Source organism: Polyodon spathula, chromosome 22, assembly GCF_017654505.1.
Source record: "Polyodon spathula isolate WHYD16114869_AA chromosome 22, ASM1765450v1, whole genome shotgun sequence".
NCBI lineage: Eukaryota > Metazoa > Chordata > Actinopteri > Acipenseriformes > Polyodontidae > Polyodon > Polyodon spathula.
The window spans coordinates 16,209,384-16,233,833 of NC_054555.1; the positions used below are offsets into that span (position 1 = coordinate 16,209,384).

A 24,450-nucleotide genomic window follows, 5' to 3' on the forward strand; every position below is an offset into this window, starting at 1 on the left:
GTTGTAATGGAACATTAGCATTGCCACATCAATAAGCTGTTCCTTGCAGTGTGAGATGGTTCACAGTGTCTCAGCCTGTGCTTGTCTCAGCTTGCAAACTGTATCCTTTAAATGTTATGTTGTTATATATTCTAAGCAGGTGTATACCAGGCGTGATTAATATAATGATAAGCCGGCCTTGTTTGAGCATCACTGCAGTGGAATTCTCTTTTTCTGAGAATAGGGTGTGTTTATCTACAATGGATAAACCTATTTATTTATTTTGTTTACCTCAGTATGGGTTGACCTCAGTCTATTCAGTAGGCCTAGTAAACATGCAGTGGTTGCCATGGCTACCTGTTGTCACTACTGTATATTGCCCATCCCTGTTCTTGGCCTCTAACATGTGTATTGACAGGCCATGTGTGAGATCCTGGGAAGAAGATTATGGTGTTGCATTCCAGTGTTGTTTTATCATAGTAATGAGAATCTCTGGTGATCTAATTTAAGCCCCCATGCTTCGCATTTTACAGGGGAACATTTTCACGAACAGCAAATTTTATATGAACAAAAAAGTTGTTTGCTGTAGCCAATACAGCACCTCATAGCAGGCATTCCTGTCGGCTGTATTTATAACCGTGTTTCAAGCTCATGCTGAAAAGAAAGGATGACTTCATCGCAGTTGCTGCTATTCTAATGGTGGGCTGGTGGTTGGCACCGACACAAATATTCAGGGTCAGACTTAAATAAAATAAACAAATAGAAGTCACCTAAATGTAAATGTAAATGTATGAGATTGTAGTGTAACCGATTCCTAAGCAGCAGATACCAGACTGATTTTAGCTACTGCTCTTGAGTCTTAGCCTTAAATATTTAGAGACAGTTAGCTTTCAGATATAGCTACTTACATTATGCAACTTTCTCCCCTTTGATGACTGAGGTAGTTATTGTTTACAAACACCTCACTTTTTCTACCCCCCGTACGTAGACCTGCTGTAGTGTCCTGCTTGACCAGCGATTGAATCAAATTCTTTACATGGACCAAGTTGAAGCTGCTCCTCCATTAAATCCTGGCACACATCAGCTGTTTAACCAGCCAGTGTCTCTGTTGTCAGTCAAGATGAGTGACTGGACTGTCCTTACACAAACAGGAAGAAAAAACATCCATTTAAAGAGCTGGCATCATCATTTAACCTTCGTAGTGTTGTACAGATATTTTCCCCTTGTCCTCAGGAGTTTCCCATCAGTGCTGCTGGAGGAGCGGATACAGATGATTTACAAGGTTTTGAAACACTTCACCTAATGTTGCAACACTTTGTTCTTTGAATTGGCAGCACTGGACTAGTTATTCCAATTGTTCAATGAGTAGGGTTAGCCCAAGAAGAGAAACTGTTACCTCCTCTACTCAAGCCTGTCCTGGGATGGAGGGAGCAACTTTAAAATTAAAATTTTTTATTAACCAGCCTGCTGCTTCCTCTGTTAACTGGCCTGTTTTACATTCAGTAATTGCTTAGACCACAAAGACAACTACTGAGGTGAACAAGGATGTGAAACAGTAAAAGATTCCTGAAAGTAAGACATGCAAACTGAGAACGCAATGCTGGGATCCCTGACGCAGCGAGTTGTGGTACTAAAGGCTTCTTCTTACCTGTCATTTGATACCTTAGCTTTGCTGTCTATTAATAGCATTTTATTCTACCCAGTCCTCTATAGCGCATATCAGAGTACTGATATTGAGTTTCGGATCCTTAGAAGGTACTGAACTCTTCATCAGCCTGGCCCATGATGATGTCAACTTTGTTGTCTGCCTCTACGGGAACTCATTGGGACAGGACTGAAAGCTAGCAGATAACCCTTTACCCCAGTAAACACATTGTACCTATAAGAAGCCAAATTGATTTCAGCTGATGACAGCATGTTGCTGTTTTATTTTGTCATTGGCATATCAAGCTTCACATTTAAACGTCTACTTTTGTGCTGCTGATTGATGTTGTAGTGACTATAAATAAGTGGTTTCTGCCTTGTTTGCATGATTAACATGATTGAAACTGAGTAAGAGGGCTAAGTTTAATAAAGCCTGACTATTCAGGGCTCTGTTTTAGATTTTTAACTGGCCCCTTGGGCCACTGAGGTAGTGTTTTTACTGGCCCAGATGCAATATTATCTGGTCCAGTATATTTATATATTTTTATATGGTTTATATTTTCAGTATGTTTCTAACTGTGTCTGGTAACCAAAGAGAGCCCACGTCTCAAAAGAAAGTGGCTAAACGAAGCCTTCAGTATATGTTACTTCAGCCATTTAACATGCACACATTTGTGTGCTTGTCAGAAAATGAAAATACTGTATTCAAGATTTGAAAATGTATGTGTACAAATGACTCCTTTTTTCACAAGCAAATCCACAACCAAGCTGTTACCATGTAACAATCAAACAGCATATACTGTAAATCGTCAGTCCAAAAGCAGAAGTCCAATAAATCCAATGAAAGGAGTCGACAAAAATCAAAAATACAAAAAAATGATAGCAAAACAGAACGGTAGCAAATAAATGTTCTTTTAGAATCCAGAAAACAATCCTTAGTTACAAAAAAAAAAAACACTAAAAAGAAACAAGAACCAGGGGTCACAAATGGAGATTAGAGAAAGGGGCATTCAAAACAGAAAATTTACAGAGCATTAAAAAAGGACCGAAAAGAAAGTACGCAGAAAGAGTACACAGAACTGCAAACGCAAGTCAAAACCAGTAAGCCTGACCTCTATTATATGCAAACGTATGGAAACTATAATAAGATCCAAAATGGAAAATTACCTATATGGTAACAGGGTCCTGGGAGACAGCCAACATGGTTTTAGGAAAGGGAGATCGTGTCTAACTAACTGGCTTGATTTTTTTGAGGATGCAACATCGATCATGGATAATTGCAAAGCATATGACATGGTTTATTTAGATTTCCAGAAAGCTTTTGACAAAGTCCTGCACAAAAGATTAATTCTCAAACTGAACGCAGTTGGGATTCAAAGAAACGCATGTACATGGATTAGGGAGTGTTTAACATGTAGAAAACAGAAAGTACTGATTAGAGGAAAAACCTCAGAATGGAGTGTGGTAACAAGTGGTGTACCACAGGGATCAGTATTAGGTCCTCTGCTATTCCTAATCTACATTAATGATTTAGATTCTGGTATAGTAAGCAAACTTGTTAAATTTGCAGACGACACAAAAGTAGGAGGAGTGGCAAACACTGTTGCAGCAGCAAAGGTCATTCAAAATGATCTAGACAAGATTCAGAACTGGGCAGACACATGGCAAATGACATTTAATAGAGAAAAGTGTAAGGTACTGCACGCAGGAAATAAAAATGTACATTATAAATATCATATGGGAGATACTGAAATTGGAATTTATGAAAAAGACCTAGGAGTTTTTGTTGACTCAGAAATGTCTTTATCTAGACAATGTGGGGAAGCTATAAAAAAGGCTAACAAGATGCTCGGCTACATTGTGAAGAGTGTTGAATTTAAATCAAGGGAAGTAATGTTAAAACTGTACAATGCACTAGTAAGACCTCATCTTGAATACTGTGTGCAGTTCTGGCCACCTCGCTATAAAAAAGATATTGCTGCTCTAGAAAGAGTGCAAAGAAGAGTGACCAGAATTATTCCGGGCTTAAAAGGCATGTCATATGCAGACAGGCTAAAAGAATTGAATCTGTTCATGACAGATTTGTCTTGAACAAAGAAGACTACGTGGCGACCTAATTCAAGCATTCAAAATTCTAAAAGGCATTGACAGTGTCGACCCAAGGGACTTTTTCAGCCTGACAAAAGAAACAAGGACCAGGGGTCACAAATGAAGATTAGACAAAGGGGCATTCAGAACAGAAAATAGGAGGCACTTTTTTACACAGAGAATTGTGAGGGTCTGGAACCAACTCCCCAGTAATGTTGTTGAAGCTGACACCCTGGGATCCTTCAAGAAGCTGGTTGATGAAATTCTGGGATCAATAAGCTACTCACAACCAAGCGAGCAAGATGGGCCTAATGGCCTCCTCTTGTTTGTAAACTTTATGTTCTTAAGTTCTTAACTATTTGTGATTATATATCAAAACTTACCTGACTAATGTCTTCAAAGAATTCTTTAGTTTAAGTTTACGATAAGATGATAGGCCAGATAACCCTGCTCTTAAGTCGGTTTCAGGCTAGCTTGCTACACTGCTGACTTTAGGCTTTTTAACAAAAGAAAACCAGAACAAACAGGTTCAGCCACATTGTTCAGCACCTGGAATCAGAAAAGCACCGAACAGAGGACTACAAGTAAAAGAACTACGAGTTCTTAAAGGGGTACTATTTTTTCTTGGCCAAGAGTTATTTATTTTTCCCCTTTAATTGGTTTGGGTTCTTTTTTCCATCAAAGCTGACTAGGTAACCATGTTACATAGTTGTGCCCCCCCCCCCCCCCCCCAAGCTGGAGACTCGGAGAAGTGGAACTGAAATACTTTTTCATATTTTCTACATGGGTGTTTCTAGGGTATTGGGTGTACTTGCCATGGCTACTCGGTAATTAGCAGGTCTCAACCTCCTTTTCACAATAGCTGGGCCTCTCCACTTTAGAGCGAGTTTTGTTATAAACCCTGTTGTAGAGTCTGATAGAGGATGCTCACGAAGCCGTACTTTGTCATTTACCAGAAAGTTAATGGCATGTTGTTTAAGGTTATAATATCGTGCTTGTTTTAAATGTGCAAGAGTGACATTTTCAAAACCTACTCTAGAAGGTGATGTCTTTCTAGTAAGATGTGTGAGTTGTGTTCAGGGCCAGGAGTTTGTGTTATTAGCCTTTCTAAAGGACCTTTAAGTTTGTGTCCAAGTGCTATCTCTGCTGGGAAGAAGCCTGTACTGTCCTGTTTGGCAGAGTTGATGGCAAATCTAAATTCTGCAAGCCGCTGTTCCCAGGTGTTATGATTGTTCTTAACATAGGAGGCTATCATTGTTTTGAAAGTATGGTTTACTCTTTCTGTAAGAATGGTTTGGGGGTGGTAACTACTTGTGAGTTTTTGTACCACACACCACTGGAGAAAGACCTGCTTGAGCATCTGGCTGGTAAATTGGGCTCCCCTATCTGATACCAAGTATAATGGAGTTCCCCATTTGTGTCAGGATGGTGGCTGTCTTGGGGGTCCTTGCATCGCGAAGTGGGAACAACTCAACCCATTTGCTGCAGTAATCAGCAACAACCAGAAGATATTGATGGCGCTGTTTACTTCTTGGAAAGGGACCCATCAAGTCAACCCCCAACAGTTCTCCAGGTTACTTCACAATTTGCTGGGAATTAAATTCCTGGCAGGTCATACATATTTTTGTGTATTCCCATGCATCCTTTCGGACCCGGGGCCAATAGGCAACATCAAGCAGTTTTAAGAGGGTCTTCAGACTTTCAAGGTGACCTCCTAATGGGCAGTCATGATAGAACTTCAGGAACTGTTCTCGTAACCTGACAGGAACAAAGAGTTGGAACTTATAACCACCACATTTTCCAGGAATACGACAATAAAGGATTCAGTTTTCCTGGATGTATGTGATGCAACCCGATCTGTTTGTCCCTTTTCCCAGCTGCTGGATGATGTGTTTTGTCTCCGTGTCTTAATGCTGGGTTTAGGTGATCACCATCCAATCCACTGGCAACGAACAGTAATAGTAATCTGAGATTTTCCCAGTGCAGACTGCTGCTGTTCCTGTTAATTCAGTTGGAGCACGCGATAAGGTGTCGGGTACGGTGTTAAATTTACCTTTTCAGTACTGAACTGTAAAATCAAAGTCTTGAAGATGGATTGTCCAGCGTATAAGCCGAGAGGTCAGTTTAGGATTGTTAAAAGCCCATGCAAGGGCAGCATGGTCTGTGACAACCTCAAATCTTTTGCCCTCAAGAAGGGATGCCACTTTTCCACTGCCCAGATAACTGCTAGACATTCCTTTTCAGAAACCAAGTAGTGGTTCCTTTCTTCTGATTCTTGAGTTAACACGGCTCCCAACCCCAGGTTACTGGCATCTGTATGAACATGAAATGGCAGGCTATAGTTGGGATTCTGTAATACAGGGACAGACATTAAAGCACTTTCTAAGTCTTCAAAGGTGTCCAGGCCCATGGACAATCTTTGCGCTTTAGTGCATTGAGTGAGGCTGATCTTTGTGCAAACCTGGGTATGAACCGGTGGTACCACCCAGCCATAACCAAGAAGTGCTGCACGTCTTTAACCATCTGAGTTGTGGGAAAAGATTGAATGGCCTCCACTTTCTGACTATCTGTGACAGTGCCTTCACTGTTGACAACATGACCCAAAAATGAAATGCTATGCTGCATCAGATAGCACTTCTTTAGGTTCACTGTGAGATTAGCCTTCAGAATGAGAATAAACTACAATATCATCAATATACACAAAACAAATCTTCCTTATAGGTCAGAAAACACCGTCTCCATGAGCCGTTGAAAGGTGGCGGCTGCATTTTTCAATCCAAAAGGCACAACCTTAAATTCATACAAACCTGCAAGTGTCACAAAGGCAATTTTCTGTGTGCCCTCAAGATCCATGATGACTTGCCAATACCAACTTTTTAAATTGATGGTACTAAAGTTACAAGCTCCCTCTAGAGATTCAGGGATCTCTTGAACTTGTGGCCTTGGGTATGCATCCAAATGTGTTTTCCCATTTAAACCCGGATAATCTATGCAAAAATGTGTGCCTCCATCCTTCTTTATTAACTCAAAGCCCACAGTGGCCTGTAAAAAAGTATATCATTTTAGCCCTTTGACATATTGTATGCCATACCTGTTATTCTTAAAATCAAGTGTAGTGCCAGTCTTATTTAGAAAGTCCAGCCCTAGGACAAGAGAGAATGCCAAGTGTGAATCCTTCATTACATAGGTTACTAATGACCACAGATCCCCATGGAGCGAGTACACAAGTTGCATATACCCTATGGCACGATTGCATTGACCATCAGCCAAAGCAAGTGTGTGTTCATTGCAAGGTATCGGCTCTTCATGAGGAGTTTTTATGTTCTTCCATAAAGCTTCCTGCAATCAGTGTATAAATCCAGCCAATATCAAGCAATGCATGACACCGAACAGAGCGCTACTCCGCAGCTATCACTAACTGTTTTACAAACTCTGCTGAGTCTTGATCAGGTCTTCCAGGCTGTAACAGGCTTAGGTTGCCCTTGCGTGGCATGGTTTTATTCCCGCCTGGTGTTACTGAAGAACAGTAGAAGCTGAGCCGACTAGTTTAGAGCCTTTAGTTGGTTCCCCTTTGTTGGCATTAACCTCGGCCCAGTACTGCTTCTGCATTGCCCAGTTATTTTCAATGAGTGTACCAATCCTGACAAGCTCATCTACAATGTGAACATTCCCTCTAGATTGCTAGCCAGTTTTGGGTTACTGTTGTGAAAAATAAACTGAACTAACTCCTCACTAAGGCCAGATTTCCAGCGCTTACACAAAGCGCGATAGTGGAAAGCAAAGTCCCTTATTGCTTTCAGTTGGCATTGGATTTGTCACGAAGATGCCACTCCTGTTTTGTAATCATCTAACAAGATTTTAAGAAGGAGCTTTTGAACCGAGTCCTTGATGTTATTGCTGCACGTTCAGCTATATCTTTTGCTGTTATCTTTGAGCATGGAGTTAAGAGTAGCCAAGACCTCGGAATCAGACAGGGGATGCAATGCCTAGAACTCCTCACAGCACTCTGCGTACGAAAGGGGATCTGATTCATTAGCTGCTCCTCCTAAATTAGGGAACTCTAACTTGATGGGATGATTGTGATGGAAGTGTGGTGTCCTATCATTAGGGGACACTCTAAGAGCATTACTGTATGCTGGCTCATTGCTAGAAGTTGGGTGAGGCAAAGCTCACAGATGATGCTTTAGCTTTGTTAGGTGTACTAGCTTTATACCCCTTTGTTCCCAATCTAGCTTCTATTTGTAGGTCACGGCGCAGCATACAATGAACAATAGACTGGTGCAGATTCTTCAAAGCCAAATTAAAAAGTTGTTCTAACCTTGTGCACTTCTGGTCAGTGCAGTACCTCAGTAAATCCTCTTGCCACATTGAACTCGTATTGAGAGCTTTTATTTCATTTTCAGCAGAGGCTAATCTAGTACTAAGTTCACACAAATTGTAAAGGTTAGATGTGTCAAGACTGTAGGTTAAGTCTGCCTCAGTAGGTGAGGGAGGAAAATCGTAAACATCTTCACTAGCAACAACCTCAGGTTCATGTTCAGTTACATATAACTCATTTAGATTGGTGAGCAACTCATTCACGGGGTCTCTACAGGTTACACTTGGACCAGCTGTGAAGTCCAAAGGCAAACTAAATCAATAGTTGTCATCCTTAGTTGAACCTCCTGTAGCCACGATAAATCTTTAAACTATAGTGTATAAAGCACTTGTTAAATAACAATCCCTGTATGGGCCACCAATTTCTGTAACGATCAAACAGCATACACTAAGAAATCGTCAGAAAATATATAAATAATCCACGGAGATAGTTTTATCACAATAAAAATCAAGTGTATTATGCAACCACACTACCAATGGTCTATACAGATTTGGTCAGGTAACCCAAATACCACCATGAAACAAAACTACACAATATTTATCTTACCAGACAGTGCAAGGGGTTGGCCTGTCTTGTTATAGAAATGCACCAAAGCCAAATAATGAAAATTGTATTTCAGTTTTTTGGCACACTTTTTTTCTCCTCGATTCATGAAATGGAAGCTTGATCACACACACACACACACACACACACACACACACACACATATATATATATATATATATATATATATATATATATATATATATATATATATATATATATATATATATATATATATATACACACACACACACACACACACACACACTAGTACTGTATATATATATAGTACCAGTCAAAAGTTTGAGTACACTTGCTGGTTTTTTCATAATTGACAATGTTTTACGTCATATATGTTTCTGTAAATACTTGAAAATGAAAACACATGTTACAATATACAAAACAAAACATAAGGAGTATCAAAGCAATGTTCAAGAAAATTGAAAACTGTCTCTAAATCTTGGATTCCTCAAAATAACCGCTCTTTGCTAATAACAGCCTCACAAACGCAAGGCATTCGGTTAACAAGTTTCAGCAGGAAATCACCTGACATGTCTTCCCAGCTCTTCTGCAGCAATTCCCAGAGATGTAGGGCACTTGTGGGTAGCTTTGCTTTGACTCTTCTGTCCAGTTCGTCCCATACAAGTTCTATGGGATTGAGGTCTGGAGACTGGGCAGGCCAGGTCATTAGATTGAGTTGTCCTTCACTTTCCTTCTTCGCCAGGTAGTTCTTGCACAACTTTGAGGTGTTTCAGGTCATTATCTTGCTGAAGAATGAAGGACTGCCCAACTAGCTGTAATCCTGATGGAATGACATGCCTCTGAAGTATGCTATGATAGCCATGCTGGTTGAGCTTGCCATGGACTTGGTAAAGATCATCAACTCTGTCACCAGCAAAGCAACCCCAGACCACGACACTGCCTCCTCCATGCTTGACAGTGGGAACCACACATGCAGAACTCATGCGCTCACCCTCTCTGCGTCTTACAAATACTCGGTGGTTGGACCCAAATTTTTCAAATTTGGAATCATTGGTCCATAAGACTGACTTCCACTTCTCAAACGTCCAGTTTCTGTGTTTTTTGCCCAGGCAAGTCTCTTCCTCTTATTCTGCACTCTTAACAATGGTTTCTTTGCAGCAATTCTTCCAGTTAGGCCAGCTTCACGCAGTCTCCTCTGAACAGTTGATGTTGAAACATCTGTACTTCTAGTAGCATGTAGCTGAGCTTGTATTTCAGGGGCAGTTAATTGTCAGTTTCGCAGACCTGTGACTCGAATTAAATTGTTCTCTGAATCTGAGCTCACCCTTGGCCTGCCTGACCTTGTTCGGTCCTCCTGAGTGCCAGTTTCTTCAGATCGTTTGATGGTCTTGGCCACAGCAGTTACAGACACTTGCAAAGTTCTTGTGATTTCTCTTAAAGATTGACCTTCATGTCTTAAGATAATTACAGACTTTTTTCTTTGCTTAACTGAGCGTATTTTGGCATGTTCTGCTCCCTTACATTCAGGATTGACAAACTTGTGCCTGTGCTACCTATATTTATAGTAATCATGGACCCTTACCTGTTAACAGTAATTGGTGACAAAAGGTTAATTAGGTAACATGCTAGTTAACTAACAAAGACACTTTTATACTTAGGCCAGTGTTCTAACACCGTGTTATACACATTTCAGACTTTTAACTGACTTGGGCTTCAGACTGAAATCCCCTTGCTTTGGGTGACCATTTCATTGAAATTGACAAGATTTACATTTTCATTTAAAAATGACATTTTTGAATGCAATTCACTTGTGATTATCAGCTTACATACAGTTATCATATAATGAAATATTAAGTGTTTATAGACAAGTTTATACAGTTAAAAGCATAGATAATCATGAAAGCCTGTATATATAAATAATACTAGTTGTAACCGGCCCGGTCGGGCCTGTAGTGCTTCCTAACTACCGGGTATTCGCTCCCAGGCACCTGACTGTAGCTTTTAAGGGGGAGTATGACTCTGAAGTTCAGCAAGAGTGTTAAGTATAATAAATAGGGCCCTACTAAAATGTTATTTTTTTGCTTTTAATGTACTTTTCTTCTGCTCGTACTACTACTATCTGGCTAATAATCGCATCAGGAACCTGTAACAGTATGTTTAACTTAATTGGATTTTAGTGCAGGGTAGAAGTACACAAAACAGACCAGATTTCACGGTGCAGAATGAATTTCACGGTCCATGTCACGTTTTTTAAGGCAGTGAAATGGGTGGGGACCTAATAATAAAGCTTGAATATTTCACTATCTTATTCTGTGTGGAAGGTACTTGAACCCAAAACAGAAGTGGGCTTGCCAATGATGTGGTCTTGATTTAATTTATGTCTTCAATAAATACATTAATACATTGATTTATTTAAACCTGAAAGTGAAATTCTTGGCAGGCAGTAGTACAGTTGAGTGGAGAGAAGTTGACAATCTGGCACTGACAATCCTTTTTATTTTTATTTTTTCTCTCTATTTAAAATGTCCAATTATTTTTAGCCTCAGCTCACCGCTACCACCCCTGCGCTGACTTGGGAGGGGCGAAGATGAACACACGCTGTCCTCCGAAGCGTGTGCCGTCAGCCACCCGCTTCTTTACACACTGCAGGCTCACCATGCAGCCACCTCAGAGCTACAGCGTCGAAGGACAACGCAGTTCTGGCCAGCTTACAGGCAAGCCCGCAGACGCCTGGCCAGACCACAGGGGTCGCTGGCGCTGGGGGACTGGCTGGCCCCCTGACCGGCCTGGGGGACTGGCTGACCGTACCCACTTTCGACGACCTAAGCCCCCCCCCCCCCCCAGGGCAGTGCTCAGCCAATTGTGCGCCGCCCCTGGGAGCTCCCGTCCACGGTCGGCAATAGAATAGCCTGGACTCGGACCAGCGACGTCCAGGCTATATAGGCGCATCCTGCACTCCATGCAGAGTGCCTTTTCCGGATGCACTGACTAAAAGAACCATTTCACTAGTGAAACCATTGAGGATTGGGGGTTTGTAAAACAACAGTAAAAATAAAACCCTGACTCACTTAACCAAACCACTTTCCAGAATAATGAAGCTGTATTCCACATTTATCTTATAGTATTTTGCATTATAGAGTGAGATTATACAGCCATTACTGATATACATTTCCGTCAACAGGCTAGGTTTCACATGCTTTCAGATAAATTACATGGGAAAACCAACAATTTGTATTTTACCTTGTGGATTTATAGCAATGTTGACTCCACCATTTGTTTGCAGTTATTTTTGTTCTTGCAAAGGGAGTTATAAAAGCTGCGGTTTTGGATGCTGCTGTGATCGGGCTTTAAAAATGTGAGGTGTAATGGTTAAACACTCACAGCAAATTATCATTTCATGTCAAGGGTGTATTGGAATTCAGAACAATAGCTTTTCTATACATTGTTACTACTGCTCTAAAGGAGGCTTGGTGGTCCAGTGATTAAAGAAAGGGGCTTGCTATTAGGAGGTTCCAGCTTCAATCCTCGCTCAGCTACTGATTTACTGTGTGCGACCCTGAGCAAGTCACTTCAACTCCTTGTGCTCTGTCCATTCTTCCTATAAAAAGAGAATTGTCTGCAGTTCTTTAAAAGAAAAGACTGGTGAGAAGGCATTTGCAGCTTGCACTGTCAAGGTGTTGGTGGTTGTAATTGAGGCTTTCTTTATGGCTTGTCAGAAGACCTCATTATCTGTTACTACTTGTTGTCTACAAAGACTTGCTTTTCTCTCTTGAAAAGCTGATACAAATTTCACAGTGATTAATGCGCTGTCACAGGGTCTGTCATTGCAGGGGTGTGAGGTTGGTGGGTGGTAGGAGAAGGGGAAGGAAGGGTGTGGTTGGTGAACTCGTCTGGAGATTCCAGTGGGAAGAAGGCTCTGCCAGATCTGGAAAGGAAACGGTTGTGAAGTGGAGCAGGCTGACCTCGGCTTCACTCACCACGCTTCCCGGAGGCACTGTCTCACTGAGCACTCTGTAGCAACGCAACACTGTTTTGACCATTCCTATCAGGTGGACTGCAGTGTTTTCCAGATCTCCTGTAGCAAATGGCAAAATCATAGATGAAAAAAAAAAAATAGCAAATATATTTAATGATTACTTTTCACAAGTTTTTACAAAGGAGGATGCGGACAACATGCCCCACATGTCAACCTGTTCCTATCCAGTTTTAAATTACTTTAGCATAACCAAGGCAGAAGTGTTAAAGGTACTAGGAGCTCTTAAAATAAACAAATCCCCTGGGCCAGATGAGTATTTTCCCAATAGTACTCAAAGAAATGAAAGAAGTTATTTACAAACCGCTAACCAAGATCATGCAAAAGTCTCTTGATACAGGGGTTGTACCGACAGACTGGAAAATTGCAAACGTAATACCGATCCACAAAAAGGGGGAAGGAAACTATAATAAGATCCAGAATAGAGAATTACCTATATGGTAACAGTATCCTGGGAGACAGTCAACATGGTTTTAAGAAAGGGAGATCGTGTCTAACTAACCTGCTTGATTTTTTTTTTTGAGGATGCAACATCGATAATGGATAATTGCAAAGCATATGATATGGCTTATTTAGATTTTCAGAAAGCTTTTGACAAAGTCCCTCATAAAAGATTAATTCTCAAACTGAATGCAGTAGGGATTCAAGGAAACACATGTAGTTGGATTAGGGAGTGGTTAACATATAGAAAACAGAAATTACTGATTAGAGGAGAAACCTCAGAATGGAATGGCAAATGACATTCAATAGAGAAAAGTGTAAGGTACTGCATGCAGGAAATAAAAATGTGCATTATAAATATCATATGGGAGATGCTGAAATTGAAGAAGAAATCTATGAAAAGGACCTAGGAGTTTTTGTTGACTCAGAAATGTCTTCATCTAGACAGTGTGGGGAAGCTGTAAAAAAGGCCAACAAGATGCTTGGATATATTGTGAGAAGTGTTGAATTTAAATCAAGGGAAGTAATGTTAAAACTGTACAAAGCATTAGTAAGACCTCATCTTGAATATTGTGTTCAGTTCTGGTCACTTCGCTACAAGAAGGATATTGCTACTCTAGAAAGAATGCGGAGAAGAGCAAACAGAATTATTCCGGGTTTAAAAGACATGTCATATGCAGACAGGCTAAAATAATTGAATCTATTCAGTCTTGAACAAAGAAGACTACGCGGTGACCTGATTCAAATATTCAGAATTCTAAAAGGTTTTGACAATTTCGACCCAAGGGACTTTTTCGACCTGAAAAAAGAAACAAGCACCAGGTGTCCCAAATGGAGATTAGACAAAGCGGCATTCAAAACAGAAAATAGGAGGCACTTTTTTACACAGAGAATCTTAGGGTCTGGAACCAACTCCCCAGTAATAATGTTGTTCTATAAACTACTAACAACCAAACAAGCAAGATAGGCCCAATTAAAAATGCAGTAGTGCTGAATTTAGAAATAATAAAATAAACCTAAATTCAATGATAAACGTTCAGATTCATCATTTCAGTGTCTTTTAAATGTTTTGAAAACATTGCAAAAGATTTTGAGTCAAAGTATCATTGAATGGAAGTTTCTTTCAGTATTTCAGAATTCCTATCTGTTCAAGGCATTTTTCCAGAATAATGTCAGTGTCAGTGTGTTTGGTCTTCAGAATTTAACAGGAGCTCTTGAGCATTCCTGAGATGTTAATGATTCTTGCATAGATTCTTTACATTTTACACGGGCCTGAAGACATATGTACTGTGTAGTATTTTCCATATTGTACATTCCATTTACAGTTGTGTAACATATTTTAGTTTTAAGTCAGGGAGTAAACGGTGAAGCAAGGCAGTGTTAACATTAGTTCACATTAAAAACCCTCCACACTGTTCAGCACAGTTGCCAGTCCAAGCTTGAGAGAGACCCAGGATTGAATGGCAGGCAAGCAGACAAAGGGGTTTCGGCTCAGGACTGAGGTGTGCTCTCCCTCAGAAGCCAGTGTGTAGCTGACACCTGTTGGCAATGGTGTTCCTATACTGGTGACAAATGGAGCTCTTCTGGATTACCCTGCCACAGCTGTACCTGGCTTCACATATACTGCACAGTGACCACTCTTGGTGCATCCCAGGTGAAAACAAGAGATGAGTTTGATTAAATAAATGTATTTATTCTTTAAACCAGATTGCTTTACTTGTCGAGGTAATTTTTAGGAGTGTTGTTTAATTTTTTTTTTTCAGTTTCCATTGGATAATAGTGACTGTGGTGGTCACCTGTCCAGTTATGATGAAACCTAGTACTGTCCTGTTTTCATATTCTGTATGCTTATACACTTTATCTTGTGTGAAGAAAGTTGCAGGGGGCTGTATGTTACTTGCATGCTTGTTTTTTTTATCAAGCCATCCAAGTGTCCGAACTGTATTCTCCAATCAGGCAATGTGTCAGTCTCTGCACAAGCATGCTTGTATTCATTCCTGCAGAGCTCTCCTCACATCCCAGTGCAAAGTGCCGGGACAGGTCCTGGAAGAACAGGGGCTACTGTAGGGAATTATGCTTTAGACTAGGGATGCACCAAATCCAGGTTTTTGGGATTCGGACGAATACCGAATCCATCTCAAAAGATTTGGCCTAATACTAAATCTACAAAAACTGTAAAGGAAACTGTTGAAGGAAAATCAGACCAGCTTCAATCTGAACATTAGCCTGCTATATTATATTAACCCAAAACAATAAAAAATATAATAATGATCTGGTTCTCTCTTGCCTTTTTCAATGAATGTAATGTAATTACTAGAGAATAAAAACATACTAAGATAACAACTACCTTGCCTAAGTTTAATTAATCTGTTTTATACCAGCGGCTTCTGTTGCATACACATCGCTGATATAATGTAGTGCAGACTGTGGGTCAAACCAGCAATGTTTATCTTGGAGTGAGTATTTTTTTTATTATTTATTTTTTAGTTCTTAATCAATGTCGTCCTTCTGGGGTCCTCTGAATACCTTTTAAATTTGTTTGTTTGTTTTAAACCATTTAAATGCAAAACCAACCACAAAACATGCATACAGGCTTTTTAAAAATTATATATATATATAAAAAAAAATTATATATATATATATATATATATATATATATATATATATGTATGATATGTATTGGCATGTTACAAAAATGGTAAAAACGTAAAATGTAATTTACTAACACATATTGTTCAATAACATCATGCATATCTGACAGTTGTAAAGTTACAAAAAATAGATATTTCTGTGCACCGATTCATTTATTTATTTATTTATTTTAAATAACACATTGATAAACAAAGCACAAAAGTCTACAACAGTTTGTCGTTACTATATATTACAGGTTTACTGCATAACTTTGACTCCATGAAAAGTGTGAATGTGAGGTTGCATACTGGGGTATGTTTGCATTCAGCAGCTGCGTGACGTGTTGAGTTCGTGCGCAACTAGTAGTTTAAGTTGTGAGCTGCGGCAGAGTTCATCAAACATGTTCTTGTTACTAAATACAAAAGTTACGTTTGATACTGGGTTTGTGTCTTTTATTTAAGTAAGAACTGCACACATTGGAGGGATGTATTAAAATGAATGTGCATCTCGGCGGATATAGGATTCGGATTTGGTTCACCAAATCCTAAATATTCCAAACCGAATCCGAACCCTGCTCAAAAAGTAGGTATTCGGCCCGAATCCAAAAACGAATCCTGGATTCAGTGAATCCCTACTTTATACTAGACTTTGCCAGTCCAGCAGCGGCATTACAAACGCCAACAAAGACCTCTGACAATGTAGGAAGTTGCCAACATGACTTAAAGGTCTCTCTCTCTCTCTCTCTCTCTCTCTCATTTTTTTCTTTTTTTGCAATAAAAGTATTTATTTTGAATAAAGGTTTCACTTTTTGTTGCCACACTTATTTAAACTATTTATCATCAATAGAGAAATAAAGTTGTTGTTTCCATACCATATCTGTGATGTGACATGTTTCCAAAGGAAATTCCACAGGGTATGAAGCTGGCGTCTGATTGGATAGCACTGTTTTTCACGAGGCTGTATGCAGTCTTAGGACATTATAAATAAACAGGTCCCATTAAGATACACAATTGCAGAACATTCTGGTGCTTTTTATTGAGCAGTCACATAACAAATATTCTACGGCTGATGCTTAATTGTTGCAAAGTTATTATTTCCTGCTTTTTTTTTTTTAAAGTTCACATATATAGAGACTGAGCAATATACTGGACAGCCTTCCTTGGTACGGTTTGTTTTCTCAGGGTAAACACATTTGAAACTAGTAAACAGTGAGCAATCCCTTAAAGGTGCCATTACAGTTGCACTGTAAGCTGTGGTTTAACAGTTAAGTGCTGCATTCAGCTGTGGCAAGTCATCCTGCAGTGCCCTTCTCCTGGATTCCCCAGGACCTTGTTGCGTTACCTGAGCTCTGTTACAACTTGTCTGTAGATGGTTTGTAACCTGTCAGGGCTGATACGACACACGTCCCCTGCCAATTAATGCTAGCAGTATCAGGAGGAAGAGAAAAAATCAGCATGACCATAATCCACCATATAGAAAAATAAAGGTGTGTGTTCTTCAGTAGCCCCCACAGCAGGTTCTGAAGGTGTATGCAGGAGTGTGTCATATGTGTAGACCACTCCACTACAGTAGCTCCACTATGCCTGTTTCCAGTCACATGGGGTACTGTTATATCATGTTTGTTGCTATAGTCTATTGAGAGGTTGTTAGTAATTCTGTAAACACTAAATAACTTTTGAAAAAACATAACCTTGAGATAACTACCGTAATGAAGTAGTTTCATTACTGAGAAACCAAACATGTAGCAAGATTCCTGTGACTGTTCAACAGCAATTAACTACACATTTCCAGAGATTGTATCCCTCATCTGTCCCGATGCCCATGGCAGGCTCTGACTGATACAGGAGCTGAATTATTGTTGAGGACTGAGCCACTCACCTGGAATTCCAGTTCCCTTAGTACAGGGTGAATCGCTGGATACTTGGGTCCTTAACAGATTGAACTTTACCACCAGGAATGTGTCTAACAAGTAAGAAGCCCTGCAATAGAGTGATGTGCATATAGGAAAGAGGCTCCCCATGCAATTACTAGGGATGATGTTTTCTGTTTTAATTTCCTATTCAAACTTTGTAACCAATCAGAAAAACTCTCCATTAGGGTACTGTTACAGATGTAGGTATCTCAACGTGAATGTTGTGCACCTGTAGTCGTAAATGTTCTTGCACTGTACACACCCCACTGCATAACAAGCATGTTTTTGACAAACATTTTCAATTTTACGCTTAAATGTTTAAGCTGTTAACCTTCTTAATAATTAGAATACAACACATGCACCCTTATGCAGTGCCTATAGAAAGTCTGCACCCCCTTTCAAAATTGTCACCTTTTGTTGCCTTATAGTCTAGAATTTAAATGCATTAAAATAGTGTTTTTTTCATTTATCTACACATTCTACCCCACAACTTCCAAGTGAAAAAAAATATTCTAGAAATTTGTAGAAAATTAATTAAAAAGAAAAACTGAATAGCTTGGTTGGATAAGTGTTCACCCCCCTTATAATAGCAATCCTAAATAGCAATCCAATCACCTTAAAAATCACACACTAAGTTAAGAGGCCTCCACCTGTGTTAAATTGTAGTGATTCACAAGATTTCAGGATAAATTCAGCAGTTCCTGTAGGTTCCCTCTGCTGGGTAGTGCATTTCAAAGCAAAGACTAAACCATAAGGACCAAGGCGCTTTCAAAAGAACTCTGGGACAAAGTTGAAAGGCACAGCTAAGGGGATGGGTAAACAAAAAATCAAATGCCTTGAATATCCCTTGGAGCACAGTCAAGACAATTATTAAGAAGTGGAAGGTGTATGGCACCACCTGGACTCTGTTTTGATCAGGCCGTCCCTCCAAACTGGATGACTGAGCAAGAAGGAGACTGATCAGAGAGGCTACCAAAGAGGCCAATGGCAACTTTGCAAGAGCTACAGGCTTTTATGGCCAAGACTGGTCAAAGTGTGCATGTGACAGCAATATCCCAAGCACTCCACAAATCTCGGTGGTAAGAAGGAAGCCATTACTCAAGAAAGTCCACCTTGAATTCTGTTTTGAAGTATGCAGAAAAACACTCTTTATTCTACATCCATATGGCAAAAAAGTTTTGTGGTCTAACAAAACTAAAATGAACCTTTTGGCCTAAATGCAAAGCGCTATGTTTGGCGCAGACCCAACAAGCGCATCACCCAAAGAACACTGTCCATACTGTGAAGCATGGTGGTGGCAGCATCATGTTATGGGGATGTTTCTCATCGGCAGGGACTGGGGCACTTGTCAGGATAGAAGGGAAAATGAATGGAGCAAAGTATAGAAAAGTCCTTGAGGAAAACCTGCTGCCCTCTGCAAGAAAGCTGAAACTGGGACAGAAGTTCACCTTTCAGCATGACAGTTACCCAAAGCTACACTGGAGTGGCTAAGGAACAAAAAAGTAAATGTCCTTGAGTGGCCCAGTCAGAGCCCCGACCTAAATCCAATTGAAAATGTGTGGCATGACTTGAAGATTGCTGTCCATCAACACTCCCCAAGAAACTTGACAGAGCTTGCAGTTTTGTAAAGAAGAATGATCAAATCTAGGTGCGCAAAGTTGGTAGAGACCTATCCCAACAGATCTGTAATTGCTGCCAAAGGTGCTCCCATCAAGTATTAACTCGGGGGTGGCGACTTCTCCAGTAAAGTATTTATAGTATAATCGTAAATCTCGAAAACCTACTCACTTCTAAATCTTTTGTAGTCATTTTTGTATTACTTTAGTATAAATACATGTTAATTTGGATTCATATGTTGTTTCTGACTTTATGTGAACAAAAAGACACACATTTGCCCGTTTTCCCATTGGAAATAGTGATATTTTGAAATATCACTGTCCTGGTCACAAAAGCAAAGTTTGTGGGGAATAATAGCCATTTTCTATACTTTTGAGGCATAAGCAATTAGGAAATAACACTTACTACCCAGGAACAAAAATTTTGTTACATAGTGTTATCCCTGATAGCAGCCCTGGAAAACAGGAATGGGTGTATGGAAATGCATGGAGAACAATAATAAACATGTTCATTCTTGATTTTATTTTCATGAGATAAAATGCATAGTTTACTGCTTATTAGTCAATGCCAATACCACTAGAGCATTACCTAGATGAGAGAATTACAATACAAAGATACTGTATTTACAAAGGAAGATACTGACAACATGCCCCACATGTCATCCAGTTCCTATCCAGTTTTAAATAACTTTAGCATAACTGAGGCAGAAGTGTTAAAGGGACAAGGAGCTCTTAAAATAAACAAATCCCCTGGGCTGGATGAGATCCTCCCAGTAGTACTCAAAGAAATGAAAGAAGTAATTTACAAACCGCTAACCAAGATCATGCAGCAGTCTCTTGACACAGGGGTGGTACCGACAGACTGGAAAATTGCAAACGTAATACCGATCCACAAAAAGGGAAACAAAACTGAACCAGGTAACTACAGACCAGTAAGCCTGACTTCTATTATATGCAAACTTATGGAAACTATAATAAGATCCAAAATGGAAAATTACCTTTATGGTAACAGGGTACTAGGAGACAGTCAGCATGGTTTTAGGAAAGGGAGATCGTGCCTAACTAACTTGCTTGATTTTTTTGAGGATGCAACATCGATAATGGATAATTGCAAAGCATATGACATGGTTTATTTAGATTTCCAGAAAGCTTTTGACAAAGTCCCGCACAAAAGATTAATTCTCAAACTGAACGCAGTTGGGATTCAAGGAAACGCATGTACATGGATTAGGGAGTGGTTAACATGTAGAAAACAGAAAGTACTGATTAGAGGAAAAACCTCAGAATGGAGTGTGGTAACCAGCGGTGTACCACAGGGATCAGTATTAGGTCCTCTGCTATTCCTAATCTACATTAATGATTTAGATTCTGGTATAGTAAGCAAACTTGTTAAATTTGCAGACGACACAAAAGTAGGAGGAGTGGCAAACACTGTTGCAGCAGCAAAGGTCATTCAAAATGATCTAGACAAGATTCAGAACTGGGCAGACACATGGCAAATGACATTTAATAGAGAAAAGTGTAAGGTACTGCACGCAGGAAATAAAAATGTACATTATAAATATCATATGGGAGATATTGAAATTGGAGAAGGAATCTATGAAAAAGACCTAGGAGTTTTTGCTGACTCAGAAATGTCTTCATCTAGGCAATGTGGGGAAGCTATGAAAAAGGCTAACAAGATGCTCGGATACATTGTGAAAAGTGTTGAATTTAAATCAAGGGAAGTAATGTTAAAACTGTACAATGCACTAGTAAGACCTCATCTTGAATATTGTGTGCAGTTCTGGTCACCTCGCTATAAAAAAGATATTGCTGCTCTAGAAAGAGTGCAAAGAAGAGCGACCAGAATTATTCTGGGCTTAAAAGGCATGTCATATGCAGACAGGCTAAAAGAATTGAATCTGTTCAGTCTTGAACAAAGAAGACTACGTGGCGACCTAATTCAAGCATTCAAAATTCTAAAAGGTATTGACAGTGTCGACCCAAGGGACTTTTTCAGCCTGAAAAAAGAAACAAGGACCAGGGGTCACAAATGGAGTTTAGAAAAAGGGGCATTCAGAACAGAAAATAGGAGACACTTTTTTACACAGAGAATTGTGAGGGTCTGGAATCAACTCCCCAGTAATGTTGTTGAAGCTGACACCCTGGGATCCTTCAAGAAGCTGCTTGATGAGATTTTGGGATCAATAAGCTACTAACAACCAAACGAGCAAGATGGGCCGAATGGCCTCCTCTCGTTTGTAAACTTTCTTATGTTCTTATGTTCTTATGTTCTTAATACTTAATACCAGCTCACAGAACCAGAGAGCTTAAAACGCTGCAGTAAAAATGAATGCATACAGCAGCACCTGCTCAAACACAAGAAACGTGCTCTTACTCATATCCGATAATTACTGTGTTCTCCAGCATCATGTATCAAGCAGTAAACTCACCTTTAGCTTTTGATGAGGACACAGCAGTCCGTCACTGTGTGCTTTGAGTTTTACAGCAGGATGGCAGGTCACTGTAACACCTACAGGGAATCCCAAATACCTCAGTGGTGTGCCAGAGGGTTGCTTGTGTTACACCTTAGACTTGAATCACTCGCAGGCTTTGCTGAAAGCACGGACAAACCCAGTCAGAAGGGTTCTCCTCCCTATTGTTTCACTCTCTCTCTTCAAGTTTGAGTAGATCAAGGGTAAGGCAGAGGTTGGTTTTATTACAGCTTTATACAGTGCCAGGGAATCCAAGTGGATTGCATTGATCGAGATTACCATGCTGACATAGTTTTACCTTCTTGTTTTTGATGTTTTGTATTACTTTTACTCAGACCAGGATTAGTGTCTTTAGTGCCCAGTCATTTTCCTTTACTGAATTGACCCCAATAACACTGTCAGATTGTAATGATATCAGGAGTTACAAAGTGCATGACCTCACCAATGCCTCATACCCTTTTGAAATGTAGGCTTCTAAGGTTTCCTGGTGTTTAATGTTTGACCTGTTGGGTTGTAGGCTAGTCGTGGAAGTTATTATCCTTGCAGTTATTTTAAAGCCAGGTTTTCCCGCCATATTCACTGCAGATATCGTGGAACTTGTCAGTTAGAGGCACCAAATGATTGACAAGACTCATCTCACCAGGGTCATAGAGGACTGTGTGCGCTGTATCCGAGACCTATCTGATGTGTTCCTGCATTGCCTGCTCTGTTACCTGCCAATAATGGCACCGTTTATCAAGGGCTCCATAATTGAGATATATAGGAGGTTGTGTGGTTCAAATCCCAGCTCAGTCACTGACTCAGTGTGTGACCCTGAGCAAGTCACTTAACCTCCTTGTGCTCCAGCTTTTGGGTGAGATGTTGTTGTAAGTGATTCTGCAGATGATGCATAATTTACACACCCTAGTCTCGTATATTGTAAAGCGCTTTGTGATGGTGGTCCACTATAAAAGGCACTATATAAATATTTTTATATAAATAAATAAAGATTATTTTCATTATCATTTAAAACAGCAGAGTGCAGCATTTTCACAAGGACATGACACACCTCTTGAAAAATAACATGTTCATATGGGTTTATCCATAGCAACATTACAGAGAAACCAACTGACTTTATAATCTTGCTGTATATCCCCCATAGAGCGGAAATAGTGCATAGATACACACATACTGTACATCATTGTTAGAAACCGTGTAGGACTTTCTAAAGAGAGTTGAAGAGTGTGAGCTATTAAGGCTGTGACTTAGGAACCACTTACTGGATTTTACCATGCTGTCCCAGGGTGCTGGACAGAAACAAACTGCAAGTCAGAAGAGCTCAAACCATGTTTTAAACTGAGATATAAAAAAATGTGCTGACTGTTCCCGGTTTTGTTCACGGGAAGCCATCGTAGTGTTTTAAAACTGGGGGAATATGGCAAATACACTTGGTAAGTGTTCTTGCTGCAGTACTTTGTATTGGCTGCACCCTAGTTAATGAGTCATCTGGGAGACCAGCAAACCAGGAATTGCAATAGTCAACACTTACAAATCTGTGAACATTTTGTTGAATACATATTTGGAGACATATTAGAAGTTATTCAACGTACTGTGAACATAGTTCATTGAGAGACCACTGTTTCCGCTACTCTCTAAAACAATGCATCCTAACACTGGCAAAGACATTTACCCAAAACTTTGCTTTCTTATAGTTTTACTGTTAAACATTTAGGAGTGAGAGTTTAAATGATATGGGTTAGCTGCGTGATTATGAGTGATAGTGCCACAAAAAGACAGCGTCAAGAGGGAACAAGCTTGTGTGTCTGCAGCTGAAACTACTTTCGAGATTGTAAATCAAATAGATAGACAACAGAGCTTTGGCAAATATATACTATGTTAATAGTTCAGAGTTTAAATATTTTCAAGTGCTTTTAAACTTGAATCTGTTGGCACAGATACGCATGTCTAATCTAGAGGTCAGCTGTTGTATTTATACAGTAGCATGTGTGCAGTGTAGTTATTTAACAGTGATTCTCTTTTCCATGCACATGTAACTATTGTACACATGTATTCTGATCCGTATTGTTGTAGTGTCATAAATGTTTTAATAGGTTATAAAAATATACCTAATGTTAGTGTAAATGTTTAATCCTAAAGTTTTTACACATAGAAAATTAAACAGAATCCCTAGAATGTACAGCAGTAAACATTCACCCGGGAATTCTCATCAGAACGAAGTGCGCGCACTACAGCCTTCACGCTGAGCCCATATTGTCTTTTTGTTTTCCAGCAACGCAAGACCTACCTGGAGCGCAGTGTGAAGGATGCAGAGGACAACATCCGGGAGATGCTGATGGCGAGGAGGTCTCAGTGATGCAGGGAGCAGCACAGGAACAATCCACCACTTTGTTCTATTTTTTTTTTTGTTTTTTTTTTTAAATTGATGGCTATTAATTATTTTGCACGCAACAATGCAATGTCTTGAATAAACCAGACAGCTTAATAAAATCATCAGCTCTACATGTGGTGGTAAATGGGCTCTTGCTTGGAGTGTTGAAGAGTTAAAGAAAGGACTTGGCTATCATAATGGAAAAACATGATGAGATGTCTAATGGCAAGGAAATAAGACTGCTATTGCATACCAGTTGCATCTTACATTTTTGTGACTGGCGTGTAACACTTTGCATTTGTTGACACTGAATTTCATGTGCCATGTTTCTGCCCAGTTCTGTTTGTGGTCTAAATCT

The 24,450-nt window shown here is 39.8% G+C and overlaps 1 protein-coding gene across 1 annotated transcript in view; it reads left to right on the plus strand.

Annotated features, from left to right (window-relative positions):
* Positions 1–24,211, plus strand: part of LOC121296797 (prefoldin subunit 1-like) — a 70,428-nt gene extending 46,217 nt beyond the window's left edge. The window contains exon 4 of the mRNA XM_041222606.1: positions 23,994–24,211. Within this exon, the coding sequence (XP_041078540.1) occupies positions 23,994–24,077 (84 nt within the window). The 3' untranslated portion in view covers positions 24,078–24,211. The remainder of the gene's footprint in view (positions 1–23,993) is intronic.
* Positions 24,212–24,450: the final 239 nt, after the last annotated feature.